Source organism: Malus sylvestris, chromosome 11 (assembly GCF_916048215.2).
Source record: "Malus sylvestris chromosome 11, drMalSylv7.2, whole genome shotgun sequence".
NCBI classification, from domain to species: domain Eukaryota; kingdom Viridiplantae; phylum Streptophyta; class Magnoliopsida; order Rosales; family Rosaceae; genus Malus; species Malus sylvestris.
In genome coordinates, this window is record NC_062270.1 from 33,081,658 (window position 1) to 33,109,112 (window position 27,455).

At 40.8% G+C, this 27,455-nt stretch overlaps 1 protein-coding gene across 4 annotated transcripts; it reads right to left on the reverse strand.

Annotated features, from left to right (window-relative positions):
- Positions 1–416: 416 nt before the first annotated feature.
- On the reverse strand, positions 417–27,455 carry LOC126591403 (uncharacterized). 4 transcript variants are annotated; one of them, XM_050257077.1, is made up of 24 exons: positions 27,177–27,455; positions 25,407–25,678; positions 24,898–25,005; positions 24,179–24,327; positions 17,318–17,399; positions 16,787–17,190; positions 16,169–16,601; positions 15,809–16,032; positions 15,373–15,568; positions 15,068–15,210; positions 14,816–14,990; positions 14,635–14,688; positions 13,100–13,279; positions 12,329–12,441; positions 11,438–11,620; positions 10,819–10,876; positions 10,488–10,547; positions 10,314–10,355; positions 10,101–10,228; positions 9,884–10,019; positions 9,716–9,793; positions 9,462–9,578; positions 8,115–8,177; positions 7,568–8,002 (listed from the first exon to the last, which is right to left on the reverse strand). In XM_050257077.1, exons 2-24 carry the CDS (start codon positions 25,551–25,553, stop codon positions 7,916–7,918), a joined length of 3,360 nt encoding a protein of 1,119 aa, XP_050113034.1. In that variant the 5' UTR covers positions 25,554–25,678; positions 27,177–27,455; the 3' UTR covers positions 7,568–7,915. The 4 variants fall into 4 exon arrangements, with proteins under 4 accessions (XP_050113036.1, XP_050113034.1, XP_050113033.1 ...); XM_050257076.1 differs by having other exon boundaries at positions 25,407–25,751; XM_050257078.1 differs by having other exon boundaries at positions 25,407–26,721.

Sequence of the window (27,455 nt, forward strand, 5' to 3'; positions counted from 1 at the left end):
TAATTAGTATGCAATTTATTATATTTTTTGGAAAACTAATGAAAAGTGCTTGCAAAACTTTGAGTTTTAATGATAAGGACAAAATAAAGGGTAAAGTGAATAGTACCAGTATTGACTTTTCAGTGTAAAAATGTGGTTTTTCGTTAAAGTTCAACAGTACTGGGTGTTTTTCGTTAAAGTTCCCTTTATTTTTCTGTTTTGAACCTCTTAAACTGTCACAACAGATGAAAAAACAGAACGGGATTGTATAAAGGAATATGATTTCCGACGCTTTGTCCAAGGTATCTAAGGAAGTTCATGGAAGCTTTAGGGATTATGTCAATGCATTCGACCCTTCCAAAGTTGCTGGTGATCGACTCAAATCATCTATGCATACAATAAAAGTATAGCTGAACTTTGTATGGTGGGGTGGGGTTGTTTCACATGTTCTTTTAATTTTTTGAGATTTCACTACTGTGATCATGAATGTGTAAAGTGGCAGTATAGCAACAACAACAACAACAACAAAGCCTTTTCCCACTAAGTGGGGTCGGCTATATGAATCCTAGAACGCCATTGCGCTCGGTTTTGTGTCATGTCCTTCGTTAGATCCAAGTACTCTAAGTCTTTTCTTAGAGTCTCTTCCAAAGTTTTCCTAGGTCTTCCTCTACCCCTTCGGCCCTGAACCTCTGTCCAGTAGTGACATCTTCGAACCGGAGCGTCAGTAGGCCTTCTTTGCACATGTCCAAATCACCGGAACCGATTTTCTCTCATCTTTCCTTCAATTTCGGCTACTCCTACTTTACCTCGGATATCCTCATTCCCAATCTTATCCTTTCTCGTGTGCCCACACATCCCACGAAGCATCCTCATCTCCGCCACACCTATTTTTTGTACGTGTTGATGCTTCACCGCCCAACATTATGTGCCATACAACATCGCTGGCCTTATTGCCGTCCTATAAAATTTTCCCTTGAGCTTCAGTGACCTATGACGGTCACACAACACGCCGGATGCACTCTTACACTTCATCCATCCAGCTTGTATTCTATGGTTGAGATCTCCATCTAATTCTCCGTTCTCTTGCACGATAGATCTTAGGTAGCGAAAACGGTCGCTTTTTGTGATCTTCGCTAGATTGTTCCGGTCATTAGTATGGATAAGTATATAAATGGATAGAGATAGGAAAGCGAACACAAGATGTACGTGGTTCACCCAGATTGGCTACGTCCACGGAATAGAGGAGTTCTCATTAATTGTGAAGGGTTTACACAAGTACATAGGTTCAAGCTCTCCTTTAGTGAGTACAAGTGAATGATTTAGTACAAAAGACATTAGGAAATATTGTGGGAGAATGATCTCGTAATCACGAAACTTCTAAGTATCGGAGTGTGGTATCGTCTTGACGTGCCTTATCTGTCTCATAGGTAGATGGGGCATCTTCTCTGGAAGTACTCTTCCTCCATCCCGGGGTGGTATCTTTAACTGGTGGAGATGCACAAGGTAATGTATCAATTTCACTTGAAGCTTACTTGTAGTTTCAGGCTTGGTCAAGCGCGATACAAACCATGTAGTAGGAGTCCCCCAAGTCGCCGAGCTAGGGGATCTGCTGAAAGAGGTGACAGACAAGGTAAGCAATCATAGCTCCGGCTGATTGTTCACAGTCTCCCTATCTTGCAGGCAGCATGAAGGATAAAGAGAAGAAAATGAGAAGAGATGATATGGGATACTTTTGCTTTTGAAGAAGTAACTTTCCACAGGCTTATTCTTGAACTGAGCTGGAGGGTTTTCTGGTTTCCTCCAGAGTATAAGGCCGACTGAAGAATTTGAGGGTCAAAACAAGTCCATCAAATCTAGAGTACGTTCGACCCTGCTGATATGGGATACTTTTGCTTTGACAGAGTAATGGATGTATCGGCACGTGTGCTGTTACGCTTGTCTCCACATGTTTCCTTGTATCCTTCTCCCTTGCCCTATCTGTTCCTCAGGCAGATGCGGTATCTTCCCTGGAAGCATAAGATGTTGAAGATGAGTACTCGAGAGCAATGTCAGGTAAGTAATCAGGTAAGGGGTTCCAAGCAGTCGGTTCCTGGCTGGAAGCTTGATTCCAAGTACTGACTGATTGCTCTCTTTCTCCTTGTCTTGCAGGTAAGAACAAGGTCCAAGGAAAAGACAGGGAAAAAGCATGATATGGGATACTCTTGCTTTTAACCCTGATGATATGAGATATTCTTGCTCTAGTATAGCTTGTTTGCAGAGGGATTATCGGGGGGAAAGAAAGCTGAATATTTCGAAAGGCTTCGTTGGGAGTGCCCTCTCAGATATGAGGAAGGGTTGAGCATTTTTGCAGGTCTGCCTGTCCGTTGGGGATGGAGGTCGACATATATAGGAGTCTCCTTAACAACAAGTAGTAATGCTATTCCTTTACCCTACTTGGTCATAGCACAGTAGTGGGAGCTGTCAGCTTCACATGTTTTAACGCTGTCAGAGCACTTTGAAAAAGTGGTTTTTGGTATCTGGAAAGCTGATGTTGCGTGTGAAGATTACAGACAGCTTTATCCAAGGAGATCCGGCTCTTGAAGTTGGGAAAGTGTTGCCTCTTCGGTTTTCGAACAAGCAATCCTATCGGGGATCTGGCTCTCGAGATTCAGAGAACGATGCCTCTTCGATTTTTGAGAAAGCAATCATGTTGGGGGTCTGGCTCTCGAGATTCGGATAGCGGTGTCTCTTCGATTTTTGAGAAAGTAATCATGTTGGGAGTCTGGCTCTCGAGATTCGGAGGGCGGTGCCTCTTCGATTTTGGAGCAAGCAATCTTGTTGGGAGTGTTTTCTCGAATGTGAGTAAAGGTTGGGCATGTTTGCTAGTCTACCTTGCCACGAAGCACAGAGGTTGACACACAGGGACTTTCCAATTATCCAGCAATGGTACTGTTCCTTTACCCTCTTCGATTTTTGAGAAAGTAGTCATGTTGGGAGTCTGGCTCTCGAGATTCGGAGGACGGTGCCTCTTCGATTTTGGAGCAAGCAATCTTGTTGGGAGTGTTTTCTCGAATGTGAGTAAAGGTTGGGCATGTTTGCTAGTCTACCTTGCCATGAAGCATAGAGGTTGACACACAGGGACTTTCCAATTATCCAGCAGTGGTACTGTTCCTTTACCCTTGTGGGTAATAATATGGTAGCTAGACCTTCAAAATTTATGTGTCTAAACTTTGTTAGTGTTGTTTCTTTGCTATTCTTTTACCCTTCTTGGTCAGAGCGATGTAGTGGGAGCTGCAAGCTTCACGTGTTCAACTTTGGCAGAGAACTTTGGCAAAGTTATCTGTGGTACCCATGAGCTACTGTTGCGTGTGGGAAGTGGGTGATTGAACAGTAAAACTCATGTGCTTTCTACTTCACCAGAAGTCTTCGACCGAATGCCCATAATTTCCGCAAAGCTGAGTGTGCGTGTGACAGGTGCTGACAAGGCTGGAAAAGTAGGTGCCTCTTCGATTTCTGAGATCGGCCCTCGTGGTCTCTGAGCAGCCCAGCTTTTGAGAAAGCAAGCGCCTCTTCGATTTCTGAGATCGGCCTTCGTGGTCTTTGCGCAGCCCAGCTTTTGAGAAAGCAAACGCCTCTTCGATTTCTGAGATCGACCCTCGTGGTATCTGAGCAGCCTTGCTTTTGAGAAAGCAAACGCCTCTTCGATTTCTGAGCAAGCGCCTCTTCGATTTCTAAAGCTCCGTCGAGTGCAGATTTTTATAGGGGCTGGCATTAAGTTCCAAAGCACACTTGAATCTCCACCAGTAGAAGCTCCATTCTTGCACTTCTAAGATCTTGATTTGTCCGACCTCTTCTCTCTTCAACACCTTTGAAAATGTCTGGCCCCTCCGACTGTCGTTTTGACTTGAACCTTGTTGAAGAGGCAGCCCCGCCTTCTCCTGACAACATATGGCGTCCATCCTTCGTCTCCCCTACTGGTCCTCTTACCGTTGGGGATTCCGTGATGAAGAATGATATGACCGCTGCGGTGGTGGCCAGGAACCTTCTCACTCCCAAAGATAACAGACTACTTTCCAAACGGTCTGATGAGTTAGCTGTTAAGGATTCTCTGGCTCTCAGTGTTCAGTGTGCAGGTTCTGTGTCTAATATGGCCCAACGCCTATTTTCTCGAACCCGCCAAGTTGAATCATTGGCGGCTGAAGTGATGAGTCTCAAACAGGAGATTAGAGGGCTCAAGCATGAGAATAAACAGTTGCACCGGCTCGCACATGACTATGCTACAAACATGAAGAGGAAGCTTGACCAGATGAAGGAATCTGATGGTCAGGTTTTACTTGATCATCAGAGATTTGTGGGTTTATTCCAAAGGCATTTATTGCCTTCGTCTTCTGGGGCTGTACCGCGTAATGAAGCTCCAAATGATCAACCTCTGATGCCTCCTCCTTCTAGGGTTCTGTCCAGTACTGAGGCTCCGAATGATCCCCCTCCGGTGCCTTCTCTTTCTGGGGCTCTACCGACTGCTGAGACTTCTCCTAAGCAACCTTTGTGAAGGCTCCCTCTTGTTTGTTTATTTTGACTTATGTATATGTACATATTTGTAGCTTATCGGGGATATCAATAAATAAGCTTTCCTTCATTTCAACGTATTGTGTTAAATACACCAAAGCCTTCTTCGCTAAGTTTTTTGAATTTTCTTTTGTTGAAGCTTTGTGAGTGGAGCATGTAGGTTGAGGTAGTGTTCCCTTAATTTCCTGAGTAAGGAAAACTTCTCGGTTGGAGACTTGGAAAATCCAAGTCACTGAGTGGGATCGGCTATATGAATCTTAGAACGCCATTGTGCTCGGTCCTGTGTCATGTCCTTCGTTAGATCCAAGTACTCTAAGTCTTTTCTTAGAGTCTCTTCCAAAGTTTTCCTAGGTCTTCCTCTACCCCTTCGGCCCTGAACCTCTGTCCCATAGTCGCATCTTCTAATCGGAGCGTCAGTAGGCCTTCTTTGCACATGTCCAAACCACCGTAACCGATTTTCTCTCATCTTTCCTTCAATTTCGGCTACTCCTACTTTACCCCGGATATCCTCATTCCTAATCTTATCCTTTCTCGTGTGCCCACACATCCAACGAAGCATCCTCATCTCCGCTACACCCATTTTGTGTACGTGTTGATGCTTCACCGCCCAACATTCTGTGCCATAGAGCATCGCCGGCCTTATTGCCGTCCTATAAAATTTTCCCTTGAGCTTCAGTGGCATACGGCGGTCACACAACACGCTGGATGCACTCTTCCACTTCATCCATCCAGCTTGTATTCTATGGTTGAGATCTCCATCTAATTCTCCGTTCTTTTGCAAGATAGATCCTAGGTAACGAAAACGGTCGCTCTTTGGTATTTCTTGATCTCCGATCCTCACCCCTAACTCGTTTTGACCTCCATTTGCACTGAACTTGCACTCCATATATTCTGTCTTTGATCGGCTTAGGCGAAGACCTTTAGATTCCAACTCTTCTCTCCAAAGGTTAAGCTTTGCATTTACCCCTTCCTGAGTTTCATCTATCAACACTATATCGTCTGCGAAAAGCATACACCAAGGAATATCATCTTGAATATGTCCTGTTAACTCATCCATTACCAACGCAAAAAGATAAGGACTTAAGGATGAGCCTTGATGTAATCCTACAGTTATGGGAAAGCTTTCAGTTTGTCCTTCATGAGTTCTTACGGCAGTCTTTGCTCCTTCATACATATCCTTTATAGCTTGGATATATACTACTCGTACTCCTTTCTTCTCTAAAATCCTCCAAAGAATGTCTCTTGGGACCCTATCATACGCTTTCTCCAAATCTATAAAGATCATGTGTAAATCCTTTTTCCCATCTCTATATCTTTCCATCAATCTTCGTAAGAGATAGATTGCCTCCATGGTTGAGCGCCCTGGCATGAACCCGAATTGGTTGTCCGAAACCCGTGTCTCTTGCCTCAATCTATGCTCAATGACTCTCTCCCAGAGCTTCATTGTATGACTCATTAGCTTAATACCCCTATAGTTCATGCAATTTTGTACGTCGCCCTTATTCTTGTAGATAGGCACCAAAGTGCTCGTTCGCCACTCATTTGGCATCTTCTTCGTTTTCAAAATCCTATTGAAAAGGTCAGTGAGCCATGTTATACCTGTCTCTCCCAAAACTTTCCACACTTCGATTGGTATATCGTCTGGGCCTATTGCTTTTCTATGCTTCATCTTCTTCAAAGCTACAACCACTTCTTCCTTCCGGATTCGACGATAAAATGAGTAGTTTCTACACTCTTCTGAGTTACTCAACTCCCCTAAAGAAGCACTCCTTTCATGTCCTTCATTGAAAAGATTATGAAAATAACCTCTCCATCTGTCTTTAACCGCGTTCTCTGTAGCAAGAACCTTTCCATCCTCATCCTTGATGCACCTCACTTGGTTTAGGTCCCTTGTCTTCTTTTCCCTTGCTCTAGCTAGTTTATAGATATCCAACTCTCCTTCTTTGGTATCTAGTCGTTTATACATATCGTCGTAAGCCGCTAACTTAGCTTCTCTCACAGCTTTCTTCGCCTCTTGCTTCGCTTTTCTATACCTTTCACCATTTTCATCAGTCCTATCCTTGTATAAGGCTTTACAACATTCCTTCTTAGCCTTCACCTTTATTTGTACCTCCTCATTCCACCACCAAGATTCTAAAGTGGCAGTATAGCAATAAAAAAAAATGTTCTGGTTTTGTAGTTGGTCTCTTTCTTCCTTGCTTGAAGTATATATTTTGAATGTTAAAGAATAGAAACTCACAACTTACACAACATAGACAGCATTTGACCCATAAAACTCAACCTTGATTAAATTAACTGCAAATTGAGGATATCTTAAATCTGCAAGGGCCTTATAGCGCAAGTGGTTAAGAGAATTTATCCTTCCACTTGAGATTTTATGTTCGATTTCTTCTCCCCCACTATCCCTTGTATCAAACAACAAAATCTTATACTTGTTTAAAATACCTGCGAGACATCTAGTTTCACAGATAATGCCCCAGAATATAGTTTAAATCGGTTAAACTTTTCGAGAATCAAGAGCCAAGGAAAGATGGTTGAACAATATTTAGGCTTAATAATTAATATAAAAGACATTGTTTTTTTGGGAAAAAAAAAATCCATTCTTTTCTTCCACTAAATTTCTTGGCTGCTACAATTTGGAATTCTTTTTACCCAGAGAACTTATAGCTCAAGTGATTACTAGTATTTTAATTTACGAATTATGTATTTACCTCCACACTAAAGATCATGTGTTTGATTCCCCATCTCCAATGTCGCCTTCCTGAATGACTTCAATCGACTTTTATGCAACAAACTTGTAGCTCAAACGATAACAGGGGGAGGCCATTCACATCTACACCAGTGGTCTTGCGTTCACCTTCCCCAGTTTTCCTGTGTTCGATTCCTTCCTTCCCAACGTCGCTTCGTATAAAGGAGAAAAAGGCCAACATTCCCTTCAATATTTTCAACTACTAAATATTTTGCATCATTTATTCGAAACAGTGAAAAGTATTGAGAGGGAACAAATCTGCTTAAAAATGCGAAAAAAATCTGCTCATGTGGCTCGTACAAACGGCCTTTATAAAACTAGCCAAAAAGTAATTATATAAAATGTGACAAGTGAAGAAAACAAAAAGACAACAAAAGGCTTGAGAACAAGTTCCCAGCTCTCCACAAGAATATCAAATTCCCAGTAATTTGTTTATTGTAATGAATAAAAAATTGTATCCGAGTAGACCTTCGATGTTGCCTCAGTTCCCTTTTCAGCAGTGTGAGTCAGTTGCTTGTTGATCTTTACATGATCCGACGGACATTCATTACTTCGCAAACAGAAATGTTCATGGAAAAACGACTGAACGAGCACCAATTTGTTGCCAAGCAGGATACAGGATTTACAGGTCCAACTATAACCTCATTTCTCTTCAAAAGTTTCAGTGGACGAAAGTCTCTCATCCAAATCTCCCAGCAGATCATGGTATTCAGTAAATGCAGGATGTGACTGAAAAGCATATATCAATAGAGGACAACATCAATCTAGAGACACACAAAGGCAAGGAATGTGGATGCTGGTTTTTTGGTCGAATGTGGACACTGCTTAAAGCAATAAATACCTGCAGGGTGATGCTATATGCTTTCCACAACCGCATGTCGTGCTGGAAGAGATCGAATAGAACCTGTGCAAATTTCACAAAATAAATGCCTGGTCAGACAAAGTTCCATCTTACAAAAGTTGGCATTACTCGCGGTCAAAAGGTCATCTTGAATGCATCTAGCCTCTTCTACAGAAATTTCAACAAAAATATGCCTCGCTCAAATGTGGAAATGTGCAAATTTGGCAGTTAACCTATGATGCACCGATGCTTCAAATTTGGACAAGGGTGAGTATCGGATACTTACACCCCCATGATAACTTCCGATACGTAAATGGAGCATCGTTGACTTTTTTGTGTTGTTGACTATCTGATGCTTCTTGGATACTCCGAGGATATGAGCAAGATACTCCCAGGATACCGTCAAGATACTCCTAAGATATTGATCTAAGAATTTGGGGGCTTGTAGTTTCTAAATTCCGTTCTTGTTGGTTTGGTAGACTCACCAGGATGTTTACAGATGGATGTAGCCCCATAGGGCAAGGATAATCAATCCAAGAGGCCCAATTCAAGAATCAAAAAGACTAAGCAGTGTTCTATTTTGTTAATGTTAAAAGATAAACATGAATGTTTCACTTTTTTTTATTTAACGTATATAATGAAACATATTTTAGAAAATATATTATTCAATTGTCGTATCCTTGCCGTATCGTATCCTTGTTTTTTAGAAATTCGCAGTATCGGCATACGTATCTACCGGATACCCCCACCCATATCTGTATACGTGCACCATAGCAGTTAATTGTAAGATTATGCAGCTCTTCTCACCAGAACAATCCAGAATCTGTTAGCTTGAAGTTAGGTGAAAACATGACCTAAATAAAAGATGATCCTGACCTCAGCACCACTTATCATTGACCATGAGCTGAAGGCTATACTCCATCTTGTCCATAAAAGTGTTTCCTAAATGCCAATGGAATTATAGACTTCAAACTCTAACACAAGGATTACACCCTTTAAATCATACACTTCTGGGCTCTCAGCGCCTATCGACTGGGCAACGACTTTAAACGATTTAACATTGCACAAGTATATAAATGCTACGAGAAAGCTATTATGATGAATTTCATTCATGATTCATACTAAAGGAACTCAAGCATCGGGACAAAAGTATGATGTCAAACTTTCCCAGATTTACGCAAGCTAAGCTCTTGGCCAAGTTGAACCTAACAAGTTTAGAACTAGCTATTTTGGTTCCTTCCTATCATTCAGAAATCAGAGTGAATAAAATGAGCAAAACAAATTACAATGATGTTGGCATGCTCATCATATGGCATATAGACTTGTGAGAAATGAAACGAATTATACCTCAGATCGCCTTAAAAGGGTGGCCAGGACAACAATCCACTCTTTGAACTTGACAGAGCACATATGTGCCAAAAGGAATTCTGCATCAAACCGGCTCTGAAGTGTACCCATTTGGAGCTGGAAAAAGATAACCGTGTTCAGTCAGTGAGGCAAAACACAACTTCTGTAACATGTGACAATGTGGCTTAAATTCTTAACAAAAATAAAAGAAAAAAAAATAACACTAGAATAAAGGGATTTTCAGATGCTGATGCCTTTTGTCCTATTAATTCCAGCCCTGAAGCAAAATTCTCCAGCCGAGCACTTCCATTTCTCTCTCTTTGAAGATATTCCTGGCATAAATTGATAGAACAACTTAGAATCACTTGATTATAAAAGCAAGATCATCCTAATAAGTAATGATAACTGCAAGCTTATCTTACGACTAAATCAAACTGAGTGCCTTTCACAAATGCAACTAGCTTTGAGAGCTCTTTGCCTGACATCAAAAAGTTAGCATGGCTTTCTAAGATACTCTTCACGGAAGCAACATGTGCGTTCTGCTCCTTAAATGAGGTACTGCTCGTAAGGAATGCCTGGTTAGTCTCCATTAAAAGCTAGGTCTGAGAGATGCAAAACAGTACATAAGTGTGCACCAACCTCTTATCCAAGGACTGCTTTCTGAAATTAGTACGGAAACCAAAATAGCCCAAAATTTTGGGAGATAGTCCATCTGAATCTGTTGATGGCTGTTCATATTCCCTTCCCGATCTCAGCAAGAACCTCACCTAAGAGTCAAACAAAGTTAGTATTATCCCCTTTACAGCTATCATCACCTGAACTAAAAGTACAGGAACTTGTCCAGACAGATACCAGCTCCCCAGCGAGTTCATATAACGATTCATCAAGTGTTGCCTGCATATGTTTGACAACCCTTGTAAGGAACATCTATCATTGAAAAGAAAAGAACAAAAAAGAAACACAGAGATACACACTCAATAGCAAGAGAAATCCTTGTAAAACAATAAGCTACTACCAGACATCTACCTGTAGTAAACGCAAAGCACAATATTGACTGACTGCAGGACCTTCAAGCTTCGCAATGACCTGGGCAATTCAAACAATTGGATTATTATACATAAGCATCACAGGTTAGCCATCTTTTACTACATTTTCTCCCATACAGATTGGTTTTTCACATTTAGCAAGTGTTGCAGAAAGTATAGGCACAGCCTTTGTAACCACAACACAAGTAGACAGGATTTCATGATGTATACTTCATAGTTTCAAGATTTTCTACTAAGGAAAAAACTTATGTCAAAAGTGAAAGGAAAAGACAAGAAACTGAAGCAGAATAATAATCTATTCAATATCTTACAAGTATATAGCAGGCAGCAGTCCGGTACCATCTACGTTGGAAGCATTCCTCAAACAACCTGAAAATTGAAAGCAGATAACATTGTTAATTTAAAATCTGACAGCAGCACACTGAACAAAATATTAAAATGTAAAACTTTAATTACAGGTCAGTTAGCCAATTATATATCAAGTGGATCATATGACGTAGCAACCACTGAATGTTTGTCAGGCAGTAGGTCAGCAGTTGGTAATTATGATGGTATAAACCTATCCAAAGAAAGTTCAAAGATCCTTAAATCAAATTCATTTTCCAGGGTTCTGTAATTTGTGGAAGTTTTCCTTTTCTAAAGGAAAAAAATTAAAAACAGCATCCATGGTCTCTAAAATAGACATCAGATAAAGGACATTTCAAATATAAAGTTGACTAATGAGATCATTTTTTTCTTCTGTCTATTTATTACTGAAATTTCACTTTCATGCATGACAATGATGCAAGACTTCTGTATTGCATCAGTATCCTTGTTACAGAAGTTCTAGGTATATTTGTTTTATACACAGCAAATGAAAAGCAATGTTATTTCAAATCAAAAGGCAAAAGAAAAGAAAAGAACAAAACATGAGAAGCAAAGAAAAAGTACTCTGTTGATCTCCCAGCAGCAGAGAACAAATCCGCCCAATGTCGACCATCAGTTTTTCTTGCAACACTGACGACCACATCAAAATATTCTGGAAAATTTCTGAGCAAATCACAGGTCTTCTCTAAGAGAGTTGGACTCTTTGCAAATCTAGGGACAGAGTTCTGATTCTTGTTTACATTTTGCCTGGAAATAGGCATACACAGTGATTAACATATAGACAGAATAATTACATATAAAAGTAGAATTGACTAATGACAATTTAGAGTGGAATTTGAACTTCAGAATGTGATCATGAGCGAAGAAATGATGAACGAATTGCAAAAGGAACGCAGAATTTATCTTGATTATGATATTAGATTAGTACAGGACACCAGGGGGAACAGCCAAGTACCCGAATTCACTAAAACACCTAGAACAATTCATTTCTCAATTATCAATCATCTCAGTTTACCAAGTTCAATGGGCTCACATGCTACTAAATTCCCTTCAAAATATAACTGGTTCAAGAGGAGGAAAGCACCTATATTGGCCATTTAATCATTAATGATAAACATAACACGTAACCTGCTTTTTTCCTGGCCACCACCTAAACTAGAGTTGAGTGGGTTGTGTCGCACTATATGACCCGACAGCCCATCACAGATCTTTCAGTTAAGCAGAAGTTATACCCACAATGAGATGGTTCTCTTGGGAAACCAAGTAAAAAGTAACTCCCAGTATTTATGGTTCCAAGAAAGCTATTATAGATAATGATTCTCCTTAATTAGTTAATATGAAAGCAGAACTGATGATCAATGCAGCTATGATTTTGTTTTCCCTAATTAGGCATTCCTGGATATTTTCGCATCCAAAACATAACAGATACTAATTTATTTCCCTCTTTAGACATACCCGGATATATCGGCATCAAACACAGTAAAGAGAAGCCACTCCAAACAATGAGAAAAATGAGGCTTTTCTGCTGATAACTGGGCCAACCTTAAAGCTTCCTCGCTTTTGTCCCTCTAGCAGATAGAAACAAAACAACCAGGAAGAATATTTCAAAACCAAGCACAGGACTATATGCATCACACTCAAGCTTGTCAAAAGAATATTTCATTGGTACTGATCATGTAACAAACATACAACTCCAATTCTCCTGTGGCCTTTAAACTTGATATAACTACAAGTCTCTAGGCACTGACCATGTACGGATCATGTAGATTTCATAAATTCTACCCAATTGCCTAGTTTGTTAACACATGATCAGTATTGCAAAGCAAGCATAGATCACACACCCATTACAACCTATTTGCAGATTATGATTTGCAGATGCATATATTACACAATAAAACAAATCAGATTCAAGCCACCTTTTACTACACAAGAAAATCATGCCAAAGACCATGTAGATTTCGTAAAGTCTACCCAATTGCCTACTTTGTTAACACATGATCAGTATTGCAAAGCAAGCATAGATCACACACCCTTTACAACCTATTTGCAGATGCATATATTACACAATAAAACAAATCAGATTCAAGCCACCTTTTACTACACAAGAAAATCGTGGCAAAGGCTAGTAGCCTGTGAGTCCAGAACTCAAGGTAACCTCTGTAAGATGAGATCCAATATGATAAGCACCTTCCACTCAAAATCAAAGAAATAAAAAACAATTAGTACCTGAATAAGGTGCCTCAGAAGGCAATGCAGTATAGTTTGAGCTTGAGGAGTTGGCTCAAAACATGGAAATTCTGTGCTGGCAGAAAATGACATTCTCTGGGAAACGCCAACAACAACACCAGCATTTGGAAGAAGTCCCAGAGGGTATACCTCACGATCAAATTCAAGTTCCGGATCCAACTACAAAACTATGCTGAGTCATTTAACCAATCAGAGTAAAAAGACAGGCCAAACTATATCAAGTTCCACTAAGCTTTAAAAGAAAGACAAGTTATCAAATATAAAAGTCTTCAAAGTAAGGCCAAACAAACAGACATTGAAACAGCGTGTAAAGACCAATGTATTAAAAGCGTAAGGCGCGGGCGAGGCGTCCGAGGCGAAGCCCGGCCTAGGCATGAGGCGTGAGGCGTGAGGCGAAGCCTTACGGGATTAAATTTTTTTTTATATATATGTTTTATGTATTATACATATAATTGTACAAAAATTAATACTACATAAAATAAACATCCATTCTCAATTTTTTATTCAAATCCATAGTCATTCAAAAGATAATATCATCTAAATTCATCATTCAAAGGTAATATCACCCAAATTCATCATTCAAAAGGTAATACAAACAAAGAAAACAATCATTCATCCAAATCTTTCCTAACTGCATGCTATTAAAGAAACAAAGTAAGAAAAAAACAAAGTACAACACATTAAGCAAAATCTTTCCTAACTGCATGCTATTAAAGAAAAAAAACAAAGTAATTCCACACAAAGGTTTGCAAATAAATAAAGAAAATAAATAAAATAATTCCACTAGAAGCATCGATTCATTTCTGCCTAAACACATAAAACTTTATCACAACTCACAAGTTCTACAAGTTATAAAGGCCCTAAACAATAAAACCCAGCCCTACAACTACAAGTCATACGATTCTGTTCTGCGGCTGCCTAAACAATAAAACCCTAATCTTAAATTGGGGATTTCTGGGCTTCCTGATGGTGCTGTGGCGATGGCGGCAGGGTGATCACGGTGTGGCGACGGTGGCGTGGCGACTGGGAGAGGACGGCGCCTGGGGTGACAGCGGCTGTGTTCTGGGCCTCTGGCGCACGGGAGAAGAAGGTGAGGAAAGGGATCAAAGTCTTCAAAGGTATGGGGTGCAATCTGTTATCTGTATTTTGTACCCAAGTCTAAAAACCTTACCCAAACGGCATCGTTTTGGGTTTGGGTGGTTTTTCTTAAAAAAATAAAAAATAAAAAAAAAGGGCAGAAAGGGGCTTGGACGGCACCTTGAGGCGCGCCTCCGCCACCTCGGCGTCTCCGGCGAAGCATTTCGCCTACTCCAGCAAAACAGAGGCGTTTGCCTCACCACCCAGCCTCAAGGGCACCCTAGGCGCGCCCCGAGGCGAGTTCTTTAAAACATTGGTAAAGACACAATATATAGAACCTCCCAGAAAAAGAATATAAGCATACAACTTTAATGAAACATAATAATTTACACTATCTGCTCAATGAGAAACACACTGTTTCTTGAATGCATACATACCTGTAAGAAATCCTCCTGCTTAAAAGGGTCAACCCCCAGAGATGGATACCAAACCTGTAAAAATACACTTCCAACCAGAATAAATATCATAGTACAAACTACTGTGCTTAGAGCACAAAATGGTAAAGCTATACACAGTATCATATCAAAGTCGTACTATGAAACCTCAACGGTCCATTACCTGCATTCCTCGGTGGCCATAATCTAACCATGAAACTTCCTCAATAAGATTTGTTTTCTCCTCTGATTGACCACATGTAACCCAAAATAATTCAATAGAATCAGTAAGCTCCCTCTCACGTCCATCATCCAAATCAAGAAGTGAAAGCTCCCCATTAACTCTCTGTATCAAACACCTAGAAAAACATGCATTCATTCAAAGGCATGTGTCTGCTGATAGATCTCTACAGACTACATTTTGGAGAGCACATACCTCGCAGGCTCCTTTGATAAAGGATCTGAATTAGAAATGTGATTGTTTGAAATGCCCTCTCTTGGAAGCTGATCAGGGACAAAACGCATTGCTGCAGGATGGCTCTTTGCAGTCATAATTGAGAGTTCTCGTACTGTAGAAAGCTGTTTGTCATTTTATCACTTAAAACGTATGCAGAATAATTTTCACTAAATTATTCTCATTTAGTGTGCAAATGAAATCACAAGGGCTCAACTATCTGTAAATAGTACCATATTCTATAAAATTAGAATCATTACAAAAAAAGCTAGCAAACATTCCATTACCTGTAAATTTGGAGTAGTGAAAGGTGTCAATTCACCAAATAACTTGACATGGTATATGTGTACATCAAATGGGCGATATGTGACAAGTATATGCTCTTGATAGACATCCATCACCATTGGTTTAGCCAGCAATGGTTTTCGACAAAGTAGCGAGCTCTGATCAAGATGATATCTTGGATAGAAAAGCAATTCGTAACTGCAATTTTACATCAGACCATTATAAATATACAACAGTACATAATAAAACAACTAAAAAATTCAACTGTACCAACAGAAAGGATAGAATGCAGACTTAAAATTCTAGACATAAACTGGACTAAAAGTATGAATGGCATAATAGTGTAGGTGCCTAGGCATTTAACCACCAAATCAAACTATGACATTGCTGAAGACAAAAAGTTATCAGAGGGTATACTAATATGGGTAGGAATCTCACGTGTTAGAAGAATCAATGTAGTTGCAGACAACAACAATCTTCCCCATCCATAACAAACCTTTGCACTGAATCTTTTGTTCCTGAGTAATGTCTCCAAACACTCGCCACTTCTTCCATCGTATATCATATATGATTAACCCATGGAGACCAGCAACTGCCAAGTACATTCCATCCTTGCTAGCAGCTACATGTTGAACTGGCCAATTTTGGGAGATATAAGAAACCTGAACCAAAATTTAAAAGAGAAGAAAAAGAAAATTAAACACTCATCAGAAACAACTTTAAAGACATAAAATTCAATCCAACTTACAAAACATCAGATGAGAATAACATATCAAGTATGTGATGTAAAGACATAACTGGAAGGTTAAGATGTAGCATTTTAAGTTCATCAGTATCTTCAGACTGCACAACAAGCAATCGATCATCACCATATATCACTTGACGAACATATGTCATTCCTGAGACTCCTCTGTTAAGGCAACATTTTCCAAAGGAAAATGCAAGAACCCTCTCCAAAGATCTTTCTTCAATAGCATAAAGCCTATATCCATATTCATCCCACTGCATCAGTGAGGTGCCAGTCATCAAAGGTTCATATTTACATTCGTGGATAGGCTTAACCATTGGAGAAGATACTGAACTTAAACCTATTTGACGGATTGTTGACATCAAACGACAACCAGAGACAGACCAAACTGTAAGTCCTCTTAACTTCCACCCAACTGCAAAAGCAGAATTATCAGGTGTCCACGCAATGCAACTGACAGGTCCAGTGTCTTCCATTGAGTATCTGAAAATAAGAATGCCGGGTCATATATCATACATTTTTAGATCTGAAATTTACAACATAATTCAAGTTTTGAACTGTTTGGTAAATAACCACAGCCAGAATAATTGAAAATTTGAAATTATCTGGCCCTGATAAGTTGAAACTCAAATCTACCAAAATACAGTTTACTCAGATCCCACACTTACCCCCAGTCATAAAGAGAGACGGATCGAATCAGTGATGCAGATTCTGCAAGGTCATATAACTCCACAAGCCCTCTTTTGGTACCAACAGCAAGGATTTGTTGCTCTGAAGCTACTGAAGCACATACAGCATCACCAACCCCCAACCTTTTCTCAGCTTTAATAGATTCAACATGTTTTAAACCTTTCTTACTTATAGAACATGACACTAATTGTCCATCAGAATACAACACAAACAGCAACCTCAATGGATAGCTAAGGTCTAGCTGGATAATAGCAGACTTCCGGGAGATGCAAATCGCTCCTGGAACCCCTTTAGAAGCAACACCATTATCTAAAGAATGTGGTGACGGGATAACTTCACTGCCATCACGTGGAAATGGATCAAGATCAAAAGTCCCATAGAACTGTACATGAAAAGAAAATCTCACTCAACACCTTGTTCAAAAAGAGGATAATATATCAGCTCCCTACAGAGAGACATTAGATAGACTACAGTAAGAACAGCTAATGCATATCAATATTTTCTTTTACCTCTCCTTTCCAGGAGATACTATACAGTCCTCCATTAGAAAGTCCAAATAGTATATGTTTGCTATCGCTTACAATATTGCTCCTGAAAAAGAAAAGCCACATTAGAAGAAAAACAGTTATAGTTCCACCAGTAAAAATATCTTGCAAGATTGCTTAATTTGAAAAAGAAATAAACAAATGGATTCATGTGCTGTCGTAGGAACATTACATACCCAAAAATAAATTCAAAATTAAATGTAACTCTGAGAAATAAAGTCAGAACGAATATGAAACTCATGAACTGAAAATGAGCATAGATTGAGGCAAGAGACACGGGTTTCGGACAACCAATTCGGGTTCATGCCAGGGCGCTCAACCATGGAGGCAATCTATCTCTTACGAAGATTGATGGAAAGATATAGAGATGGGAAAAAGGATTTACACATGGTCTTTATAGATTTGGAAAAAGCGTATGATAGGGTCCCAAGAGACATTCTTTGGAGGATTTTAGAGAAGAAAGGAGTACGAGTAGCATATATCCAAGCTATAAAGGATATGTATGAAGGAGCAAAGACTGCCGTAAGAACTCATGAAGGACAAACCGAAAGCTTTCCCATAACTGTAGGATTACATCAAGGCTCATCCTTAAGTCCTTACCTTTTTGCGTTGGTAATGGATGAGTTAACAGGACATATTCAAGATGATATTCCTTGGTGTATGCTTTTCGCAGACGATATAGTGTTGATAGATGAAACTCAGGAAGGGGTAAATGCAAAGCTTAACCTTTGGAGAGAAGTGTTGGAATCTAAAGGTCTTCGCCTAAGCCGATCAAAGACAGAATATATGGAGTGCAAGTTCAGTGCAAATGGAGGCCAAAACGAGTTAGGGGTGAGGATCGGAGATCAAGAAATACCAAAGAGCGACCGTTTTCGTTACCTAGGATCTATCTTACAAAAGAACGGAGAATTAGATGGAGATCTCAACCATAGAATACAAGCTGGATGGATGAAGTGGAAGAGTGCATCCGGCGTGTTGTGTGACCGCCGTATGCCACTGAAGCTCAAGGGAAAATTTTATAGGACGGCAATAAGGCCAGCGATGCTGTATGGCACAGAATGTTGGGCGGTGAAACATCAACACGTACACAAAATGGGTGTAGCGGAGATGAGGATGCTTCGTTGGATGTGTGGGCACACGAGAAAGGATAAGATTAGGAATGAGGATATCCGGGGTAAAGTAGGAGTAGCCGAAATTGAAGGAAAGATGAGAGAAAATCGGTTACGGTGGTTTGGACATGTGCAAAGAAGGCCTACTGACTCTCCGATTAGAAGATGCGACTATGGGACAGAGGTTCAGGGCCGAAGGGGTAGAGGAAGACCTAGGAAAACTTTGGAAGAGACTCTAAGAAAAGACTTAGAGTACTTGGATCTAACGAAGGACATGACACAGGATCGAGCACAATGGCGTTCTAAGATTCATATAGCCGATCCCACTCAGTGACTTGGATTTTCCAAGTCTCCAACCAAGAAGTTTTCCTCACTCGGGAAATTAAGGGAACACTACCCCAACCTACATGCTCCACTCAGAAAGCTTCAACATACAAGCTTCAACAAAAGAAAATTCAAAGAACTTAGCGAAGAAGGCTTTGGTGTATTTAACACAATACGTTGAAATGAAGGAAAGCTTATTTATTGATATCCCCGATAAGCTACAAATATGTACATATACATGAGTCAAAATAAACACACAAGAGGGAGCCTTCACAAAGGTTGCTTAGGAGAAGTCTCAGCAGTCGGTAGAGCCCCAGAAAGAGAAGGCACCGGAGGGGGATCATTTGGAGCCTCAGTACTGGACAGAACCCTAGAAGGAGGAGGCATCAGAGGTTGATCATTTGGAGCTTCATTACGCGGTACAGCCCCAGAAGACGAAGGCAATAAATGCCTTTGAAACAAACCCACAAATCTCTGATGATCAAGTAAAACCTGACCATCAGTTTCCTTCATCTGGTCAAGCTTCCTCTTCATGTTTGTAGCATAGTCATGTGCGAGCCGGTGCAACTGTTTATTCTCATGCTTGAGCCCTCTAATCTCCTGTTTGAGACTCATCACTTCAGCCGCCAATGATTCAACTTGGCGGGTTCGAGCAAATAGGCGTTGGGCCATATTAGACACAGAACCTGCACACTGAACACTGAGAGCCAGCGAATCCTTAACAGCTAACTCATCAGACCGTTTGGAAAGTAGTCTGTTATCTTTGGGAGTGAGAAGGTTCCTGGCCACCACCGCAGCGGTCATATCATTCTTCATCACGGAATCGCCAACGGTAAGAGGACCAGTTGGGGAGACGAAGGATGGGCGCCATATGTTGTCTGGAGAAGGCGGGGCTGCCTCTTCAACAAGGTTCAAGTCAAAACGACGGTCGGAGGGGCCAGACATTTTCAAAGGTGTTGAAGAGAGAAGAGGTCGGACAAATCAAGATCTTAGAAGTGCAAGAATGAAGCTTCTACTGGTGGAGATTCAAGTGTGCTTTGGAACTTAATGCCAGCCTCTATAAAAATCTGCACTCGACGGAGCTTCAGAAATCAAAGAGGCGCCTGCTCAGAAATCGAAGAGGCGTTTGTTTTCTCAAAAGTTGGGCTGCTTAGAGATCACGAGGGTTGATCTCAGAAATCGAAGAGCCGTTTGCTTTCTCAAAAGTTGGGCTGCTCAAAGACCACGAAGGCCGATCTCAGAAATCGAAGAGGCGCTCGCTTTCTCAAAAGCTGGGCTCCCTAGAGACCACGAGGGCCGATCTCAGAAATCGAAGAGGCACCTACTTTTCCAGCCTTGTCAGCACCTGTCACACGCACACTCAGCTTTGCGGAAATTATGGGCATTCTGTCAAAGACTTCTGGGGAAGTAGAAAACACAGGAATCTTACTGTTCAATCACCCACTTCCCACACGCAACAATAGCTCATGGGTACCACAGATAACTTTGCCAAAGTTCTCTGCCAAAGTTGAGCACGTGAAGCTTGCAGCTCCCACTACATCGCTCTGACCAAGAAGGGTAAAAGAATAGCAAAGAAACAGCACTAACAAAGTTTAGACCCATAAATTTTGAAGGTCTAGCTACCATATTATTACCCACAAGGGTAAAGGAACAGTACCACTGCTGGATAATTGGAAAGTCCATGTATGTCAACCTCTGTGCTTCGTGGCAAGGTAGACTAGCAAACATGCCCAACCTTTACTCACATTCGAGAAAACACTCCCAATAAGATTGCTTGCTCCAAAATCGAAGAGGCACCGTCCTCCGAATCTAAAGAGCCAGACTCCCAACATGACTACTTTCTTAAAAATCGAAGAGAGGGTAAAGGAACAGTACCATTGCTGGATAATTGGAAAGTCCCTGTGTGTCAACCTCTGTGCTTCGTGGCAAGGTAGACTAGCAAACATGCCCAACCTTTACTCACATTCGAGAAAACACTCCCAACAAGATTGCTTGCTCCAAAATCGAAGAGGCACCGCCCTCCGAATCTCGAGAGCCACTCTCCCAACATGATTACTTTCTCAAAAATCGAAGAGACACTGCTCCCCGAATCTCGAGAGCCAGACCCCCAGCATGATTGCTTTCTCAAAAATCGGTGAGGCACCGTTCTCCGAATCAATCGAAGAGGCGCTCGCTTTCTCAAAAGCTGGGCTGCTCAGAGACCACGAGGGCCGATCTCAGAAATCGAAGAGGCATCTACTTTTCTAGCCTTGTCAGCACCTGTCACACGCACACTCAGCTTTGCAGAAATTATGGGCATTCTGTCGAAGACTTCTGGTGAAGTAGAAAGCACATGAATCTTACTGTTCAATCACCCACTTCCCACACGCAACAATAACTCATGGGTACCACAGATCACTTTGCCAAAGTTCTCTGTCAAAGTTGAGCACGTGAAGCTTGCAGCTCCCACTACATCGCTCTGACCAAGAAAGGTAAAAGAATAGCAAAGAAACAGCACTAACAAAGTTTAGACACATAAATTTTGAAGGTCTAGCTACCATATTATTATCCACAAGGGTAAAGGAACAGTACCACTGCTGGATAATTGGAAAGTCCCTGTGTGTCAACCTCTGTGCTTCGTGGCAAGGTAGACTAGCAAACATGCCCAACCTTTACTCACATTCGAGAAAACAGTCCCAACAAGATTGCTTGCTCCAAAATCGAAGAGGCACCGTCCTCCGAATCTCGAGAGCCAGACTCCCAACATGACTACTTTCTCAAAATCGAAGAGAGGGTAAAGGAACAGTACCATTGCTGGATAATTGGAAAGTCCCTGTGTGTCAACCTTTGTGCTTCGTGGCAAGGTAGACTAGCAAACATGTCCAACCTTTACTCACATTCGAGACAACACTCCCAACAAGATTGCTTGCTCCAAAATCGAAGAGGCACCGCCTTCCGAATCTCGAGAGCCAGACTCCCAACATGATTACTTCCTCAAAAATCGAAGAGACACTGCTCTCCGAATCTCGAGAGTCAGACCCCCAGCATGATTGCTTTCTCAAAAATCGAAGAGGCATCGTTCTCCGAATCTCGAGAGCCAGATACCACAGACCACTTTTTCAAAGTGCTCTGACAGAGTTAAAACATGTGAAACTGGCAGCTCCCACTACCGTGCTATGACCAAGCAGGGTAAAGGAATAGCATTACTACTTGTTGTTAGGGAGACTCCTATATATGTCGACCTCCATCCCCAACGGACAGGCAGACCTGCAAAAATGCTCAACCCTTCATCATATCTGAGAGGGCACTCCCAACAAAGCCTTTCGAAATATTCAGCTTTCTTTCCCCCCGATAATACCTCTGCAAACAAGCTATACTAGAGCAAGAATATCTCATATCATCAGGGTTAAAAGCAAGAGTATCCCATATCATGCTTTTTCCCTGTTTTTTCTTTTGGCCTTGTTTTTACCTTCAAGACAAGGAGAAAGAGAGCAATCAGTCAGCACTTGGAATCAAGCTTCCAGCCAGGAACTGACTGCCTGGAACCCCTTACCTGATTACTTACCTGGCATTGCTCTCGAGTACTCATCTTCATCATCTTATGTTTCCAGGGAAGATTCCGCATCTGCTTGAGGAACAGATAGGGCAAGTGCGAAGGATACAAGGAAGCATGTGGAGACAAGCGTAACAGCACACGTGCCGATACATCCATTACTCTGTCAAAAGCAAAAGTATCCCATATCAGCAGGGTGGAACGTACTCTAGATTTGATGGACTTGTTTTGACCCTCAAATTCTTCAGTCGGCCTTATACTCTGGAGGAAACCAGAAAACCCTCCAGCTCAGTTCAAGAATAAGCCTGTGGAAAGTTACTTCTTCAAAAGCAAAAGTATCTCATATCATCTCTTCTCATTTTTCTTCTCTTTATCCTTCATGCTGCTGCAAGATGGGGAGAAGGTGAACAATCAGTCGGAGCTCTGATTGCTTACCTTGTCTGTCACCTCTTTCAGCAGACCCCCTAGCTCGGCGACTTGGGGGACTCCTACTACATGGTTTGTATCGCGCTTGACCAAGCCTGAAACTACAAGTAAGCTTCAAGTGAAATTGATACATTACCTTGTGCATCTCCACCAGTTAAAGATACCACCCCTGGATGGAGGAAGAGTACTTCCAGAGAAGATGCCACATCTACCTATGAGACAGATAAGGCAAGTCAAGACGACACCACACTCCGATACTTAGAAGTTTCGTGATTACGAGATCATTCTCCCACAATATTTCCTAATGTCATTTGTACTAAATCATTCACTCGTACTCACTAAAGGAGAGCTTGAACCTATGTACTTGTGTAAACCCTTCACAATTAATGAGAACTCTTCTATTCCGTGGACGTAGCCAATCTGGGTGAACCACGTACATCTTGTGTTTGCTTTCCTATCTCTATCCATTTATATACTTATCCACACTAATAACCGGAGCAATCTAGCGAAGATCACAAAAAGCGACCGTTTTCGTTACCTAGGATCTATCTTGCAAGAGAACGGAGAATTAGATGGAGATCTCAACCATAGAATACGAGCTGGATGGAAAGAGTGCATCCGGCGTGTTGTGTGACCGTCGTAGGCCACTGAAGCTCAAGGAAAAATTTTATAGGACGGCAATAAGGCCAGCGATGTTGTATGGCAAAGAATGTTGGGTGGTGAAGCATCAACACGTACACAAAATGGATGTAGCGGAGATGAGGATGCTTCGTGGGATGTGTGGGCACACGAGAAAGGATAAGATTGGGAATGAGGATATCCGAGGTAAAGTAGGAGTAGCCGAAATTGTAGGAAAGATGAGAGAAAATCGGCTCTGGTGATTTGGACATGTGCAAAGAAGGCCGACTGACGCTCCGGTTCGAAGATGTGACTACGGGACTGAGGTTCAGGGCCGAAGGGGTAGAGGAAGACCTAGGAAAACTTTGGAAGAGACTCTAAGAAAAGACTTAGAGTACTTGGATCTAACGGAGGGCATGACACAAAACCGAGCGCAATGGCGTTCTAGGATTCATATAGCCGACCCCACTTAGTGGGAAAAGGCTTTGTTGTTGTTGTTGTTGTTGTACAAGTTCAGCATGTTTGAACATGTGCCCATTAGCACAAAATCTTGTTTATTATTCATACTTTTGTTTGGGGAGTACAGAGTGAAAGGTGTTAACTGTATTCAAGCATCTAGAACCTGCCTGAGGGTATTTTCATGCAGTTAGTTAAAATGTCTATGAAATATCCGACTCATTTCATTTGATCAACACCTAAATCCTTTAAAATTTGGTGAATAACTTTATGGACTCAAAATTTTATATGTTATCCAAAGGCAACGACACTTCCATATTAAAACTCCAGTTTTCTAAACATATTCAGGAGCATACTTACACTGCCAAGTCATTTTCTGCAAATGGCACCTGCTCACTGAGAAGAAGAGATATAGAAGCAAGAAACAAACCAGAGGGTTGCTTCCCTCCTAGTTGTATTTTTTTCTCAGTAAACTGGACCTTGAAAAGGTGAAGAAAGAATGACGATGTCTGCCAACAAAAACAAAAACAAACATATACAATAAGTTAAAGTTCAATGTCGATAAAGAAAAAATAGCACATAAAATCACATTTCTCTCATAAATCACTCTTCATGCCTCTTCTCACGACAATTATCTTTTCAGATCATAATCAATAATTCTTTACCTTAAAAGATTCATTTAAACAACAAATAACAGAGGACAAAAGTAAAGTGCACTTATGACAAAACATATTTCGGAAATGGGATCAACAGTTCAAAATATACTCAAACTTCTACTGAAATTTATTGACTTTAGATAAAATTAGATGTCCACCAAATTGACATTGATCAGTTAAACTATTTTGCATTCATTTCCTTTTATATGGTTAAGTGTGGACAGGCAAACTCAAGTTACTCAACAAATCCCGGTCACTGCACAATTAGTGATGACCATGAAGGAGCTACCCTTGCACACATAAATAGACACATTGTATAACTTGTTCATGCATTTGCATACACACTTACATAAGAAAGAACATGAATTTGGTATAAAGTACCTACAAAACTAAGATTAAATGCAAAATCAATGAAATACTTACAAGAACGGCGATCAATTTGGCATCAGGGCTCCAAACAGCTTGCAAATTCTCACCTTCCCTCTGCACTGAATCTGAATCCCTCATGTACTTCCCCAGTCTAACTTTATGCTGTATCCCACCAGCCCAAATACACAAAATAAAATGTCAAACACCTTACTAACAAAACCCACATCAAACAAAAGCTCAAATATATACCCACGCACATACATCATTCATATAAAGTTGCATAAGTGCACGCATGTACCCGCCAAATTCACAACACCCACATCAAGAAATAACAAAATACATCAAACCCCCAAAAACCCATCTCAATTAAACAAATGCACTCTGCCCTTTTGATCACTGCACATTTATATCTCCTTAACACCAACATCAATTTCCAAAACCCACAAATACTCATCAAAGTACAAAGCAAACACAGGCGAACCCACATCACGAATTACATAAAACAAACAATTTACTGAAAACACACATATACACATAAATAAAAAAATAAAATAAAAGTATACCTGGGAAGAGCTCCAGAGCTCAAGGTGAGAGGGAGAGACGACAAGCAGCAAGCGATTGATGACCTTGAAGTATATGATCTTTTGGGAAGAAGGGCATTGACCCTGTTCGAGTGGGATGACCTGCGGCCATCCATATGCCATATACATCTTCTTCTTCCTCCTCTTTATTCTTCTTCTTCTTCTTCTTCTATATCTCTGGATTGAATTGCCAATTCTCTGACTTTTGGGTTGGGTTTTCGTGTAATTTGCAAGCGATATAAGAACGTTGGGGACTGGATCAAAGTGGGATTAGAGTCTGTGAGCGAGATATGAATGCATGGCTTCACCCGTCTCAGGTGGATGGATCTCGAGAGAAGAACAAGTTTAAAGCAATTAGTATTTTTTTTCCATTTTTCCTGTGTTTTTATTTCTTTGTTTTCACGTTATCAATGAATACGACCATGATTAATATGTCGTTTTCTAGTCCCATTTTTGTGTGCTTAAAATTAGGGGTGGTTCAGTATGTGATACCGAACTGAAACCTTAGTCCCAATTCCCAAACCGAAATTTTCAGGATTCCCAATTTCAAGACCAATCCCAAACCAATTTTTCGGGAATCCCAATTTTTGGGAATCCCTAAATAGTTTCGGTATTTTTGGGACAATGGGAATCCCGAAATATTTTTGTGCTTTTCGGCTTTTCGGCTTTTCGGCTATAATAACTTGGCTGTGGCTGTGCAGTGTGCAGAATAGCAAATCGGCACTGCATATCTTGGCAGTGCAGTGATCAAAATTTGGCTGGGCTATAACTTGGCTGTGCCTGTGCAGTGTGCAGGATAGCAAATCTGCACTGCATATCTTGGCTGTGCACTGCATATCATATCTTGGCTGTGCAGTGAAGTGATCATCAAAATAAATTAACAAACTGCTGCCTATTCTACACTCCCAATCTGCCTGTTCTGCTACAAATGCATGCAACAAAAATAAATTAACAAATCCAAAACCAGAGTTTACTAGGTTCCTTCAGAATTTCTTCTACGACTGACATAATTTGAGTCAAAGAAGCGGGATATGAACTTATAGTTTACATGTGTGCAAGTGTTCCCGTGAGTGAGGATCTATGCATGTGCAAACAGTTTAAAAGCACAGATAATGTCATGCTTTGATGACCATTCCAGCAGCATTACATTATGAGCAAAATTTCTTTTACCTTGTAAACATAACGAACTGTTCAAATCAAGGTTTCTTTTCTTGTTCTAAATAGTAAAAGAAATCATGATTTCACACCAGGAAGGATAAATCATACACAATTCATATTGGAGATGAATTCGCATAGCCTATAAGAATATATACATAACCATAATCGGTTGAAAAGAACGAATGGGGTACCTCGCTAAAATCCATATAAATGAATTCAAGTAGACAATCAAGATAATTGATTTCTATAAAGAGAAACCATCAAAGCTCACAACTAACTGGTAGAAGACAAGGATCCTAAACACGATAAAAAGAAGGAAAACGTTTTACAAGGAACAAAGAAACAAAAGTAAAAATGCTCTGATTGCAGAAGGTATTTTAGAAAACATTTAAGTCACGCTCCCTCCCCCTTTAACCTCTCATTCCCTCTGCAACCTCTCCGTCGATTCAAAATCCCTAATTCCAAAAGCCCTAATTCAGAAACCCTAATTTCAGAAATTCCTAATTCAGAAACCCAAATTCAAAATCCCTAATCGAATTTGGAATCAAACAATTTGTACGAACTTTGGTTGAGTTTATTGCAGGAATCTCTTACCTTTTGCAGTGAGGAGGAGTGCGGACTGAGACCAAGAGCTCGATTCAGGAGCCGAAGAATTCGGGTGGTATGGACAGTGGGTGAAGGCGCGATTCAGGTGAGGAGTGAGGACTGGTGTGGGTAGATTCGGGATTCAGGCGACGGATGTGGAAGGAGAGACAAATCGGCGAGGAGAGTGGTACGGTTCCGTTCAGAAGATACTGAGGTGAGGTCAGGTGACGTGAGGTGAGGTTTGAGTCTGAGGTGAGGTGAATGTCGAGAGACCGAGAGAGAGGGAGA

Bases quoted from the DNA above. Each gene is read 5' to 3' on its own strand.
- LOC126591403 (XM_050257077.1), bottom strand. From the start codon at position 25,553: ATGTATATGGCATATGGATGGCCGCAGGTCATCCCACTCGAACAGGGT. The intron at 14,991-15,067 runs GTATGTGCTCTC...ATGTTTTTCTAG, and splicing joins TTATCAAAGGAGCCTGCGAG to GTGTTTGATACAGAGAGTTA. The intron at 10,020-10,100 runs GTTGGTGCACAC...CCTTACGAGCAG, and splicing joins AAGCAGTCCTTGGATAAGAG to TACCTCATTTAAGGAGCAGA.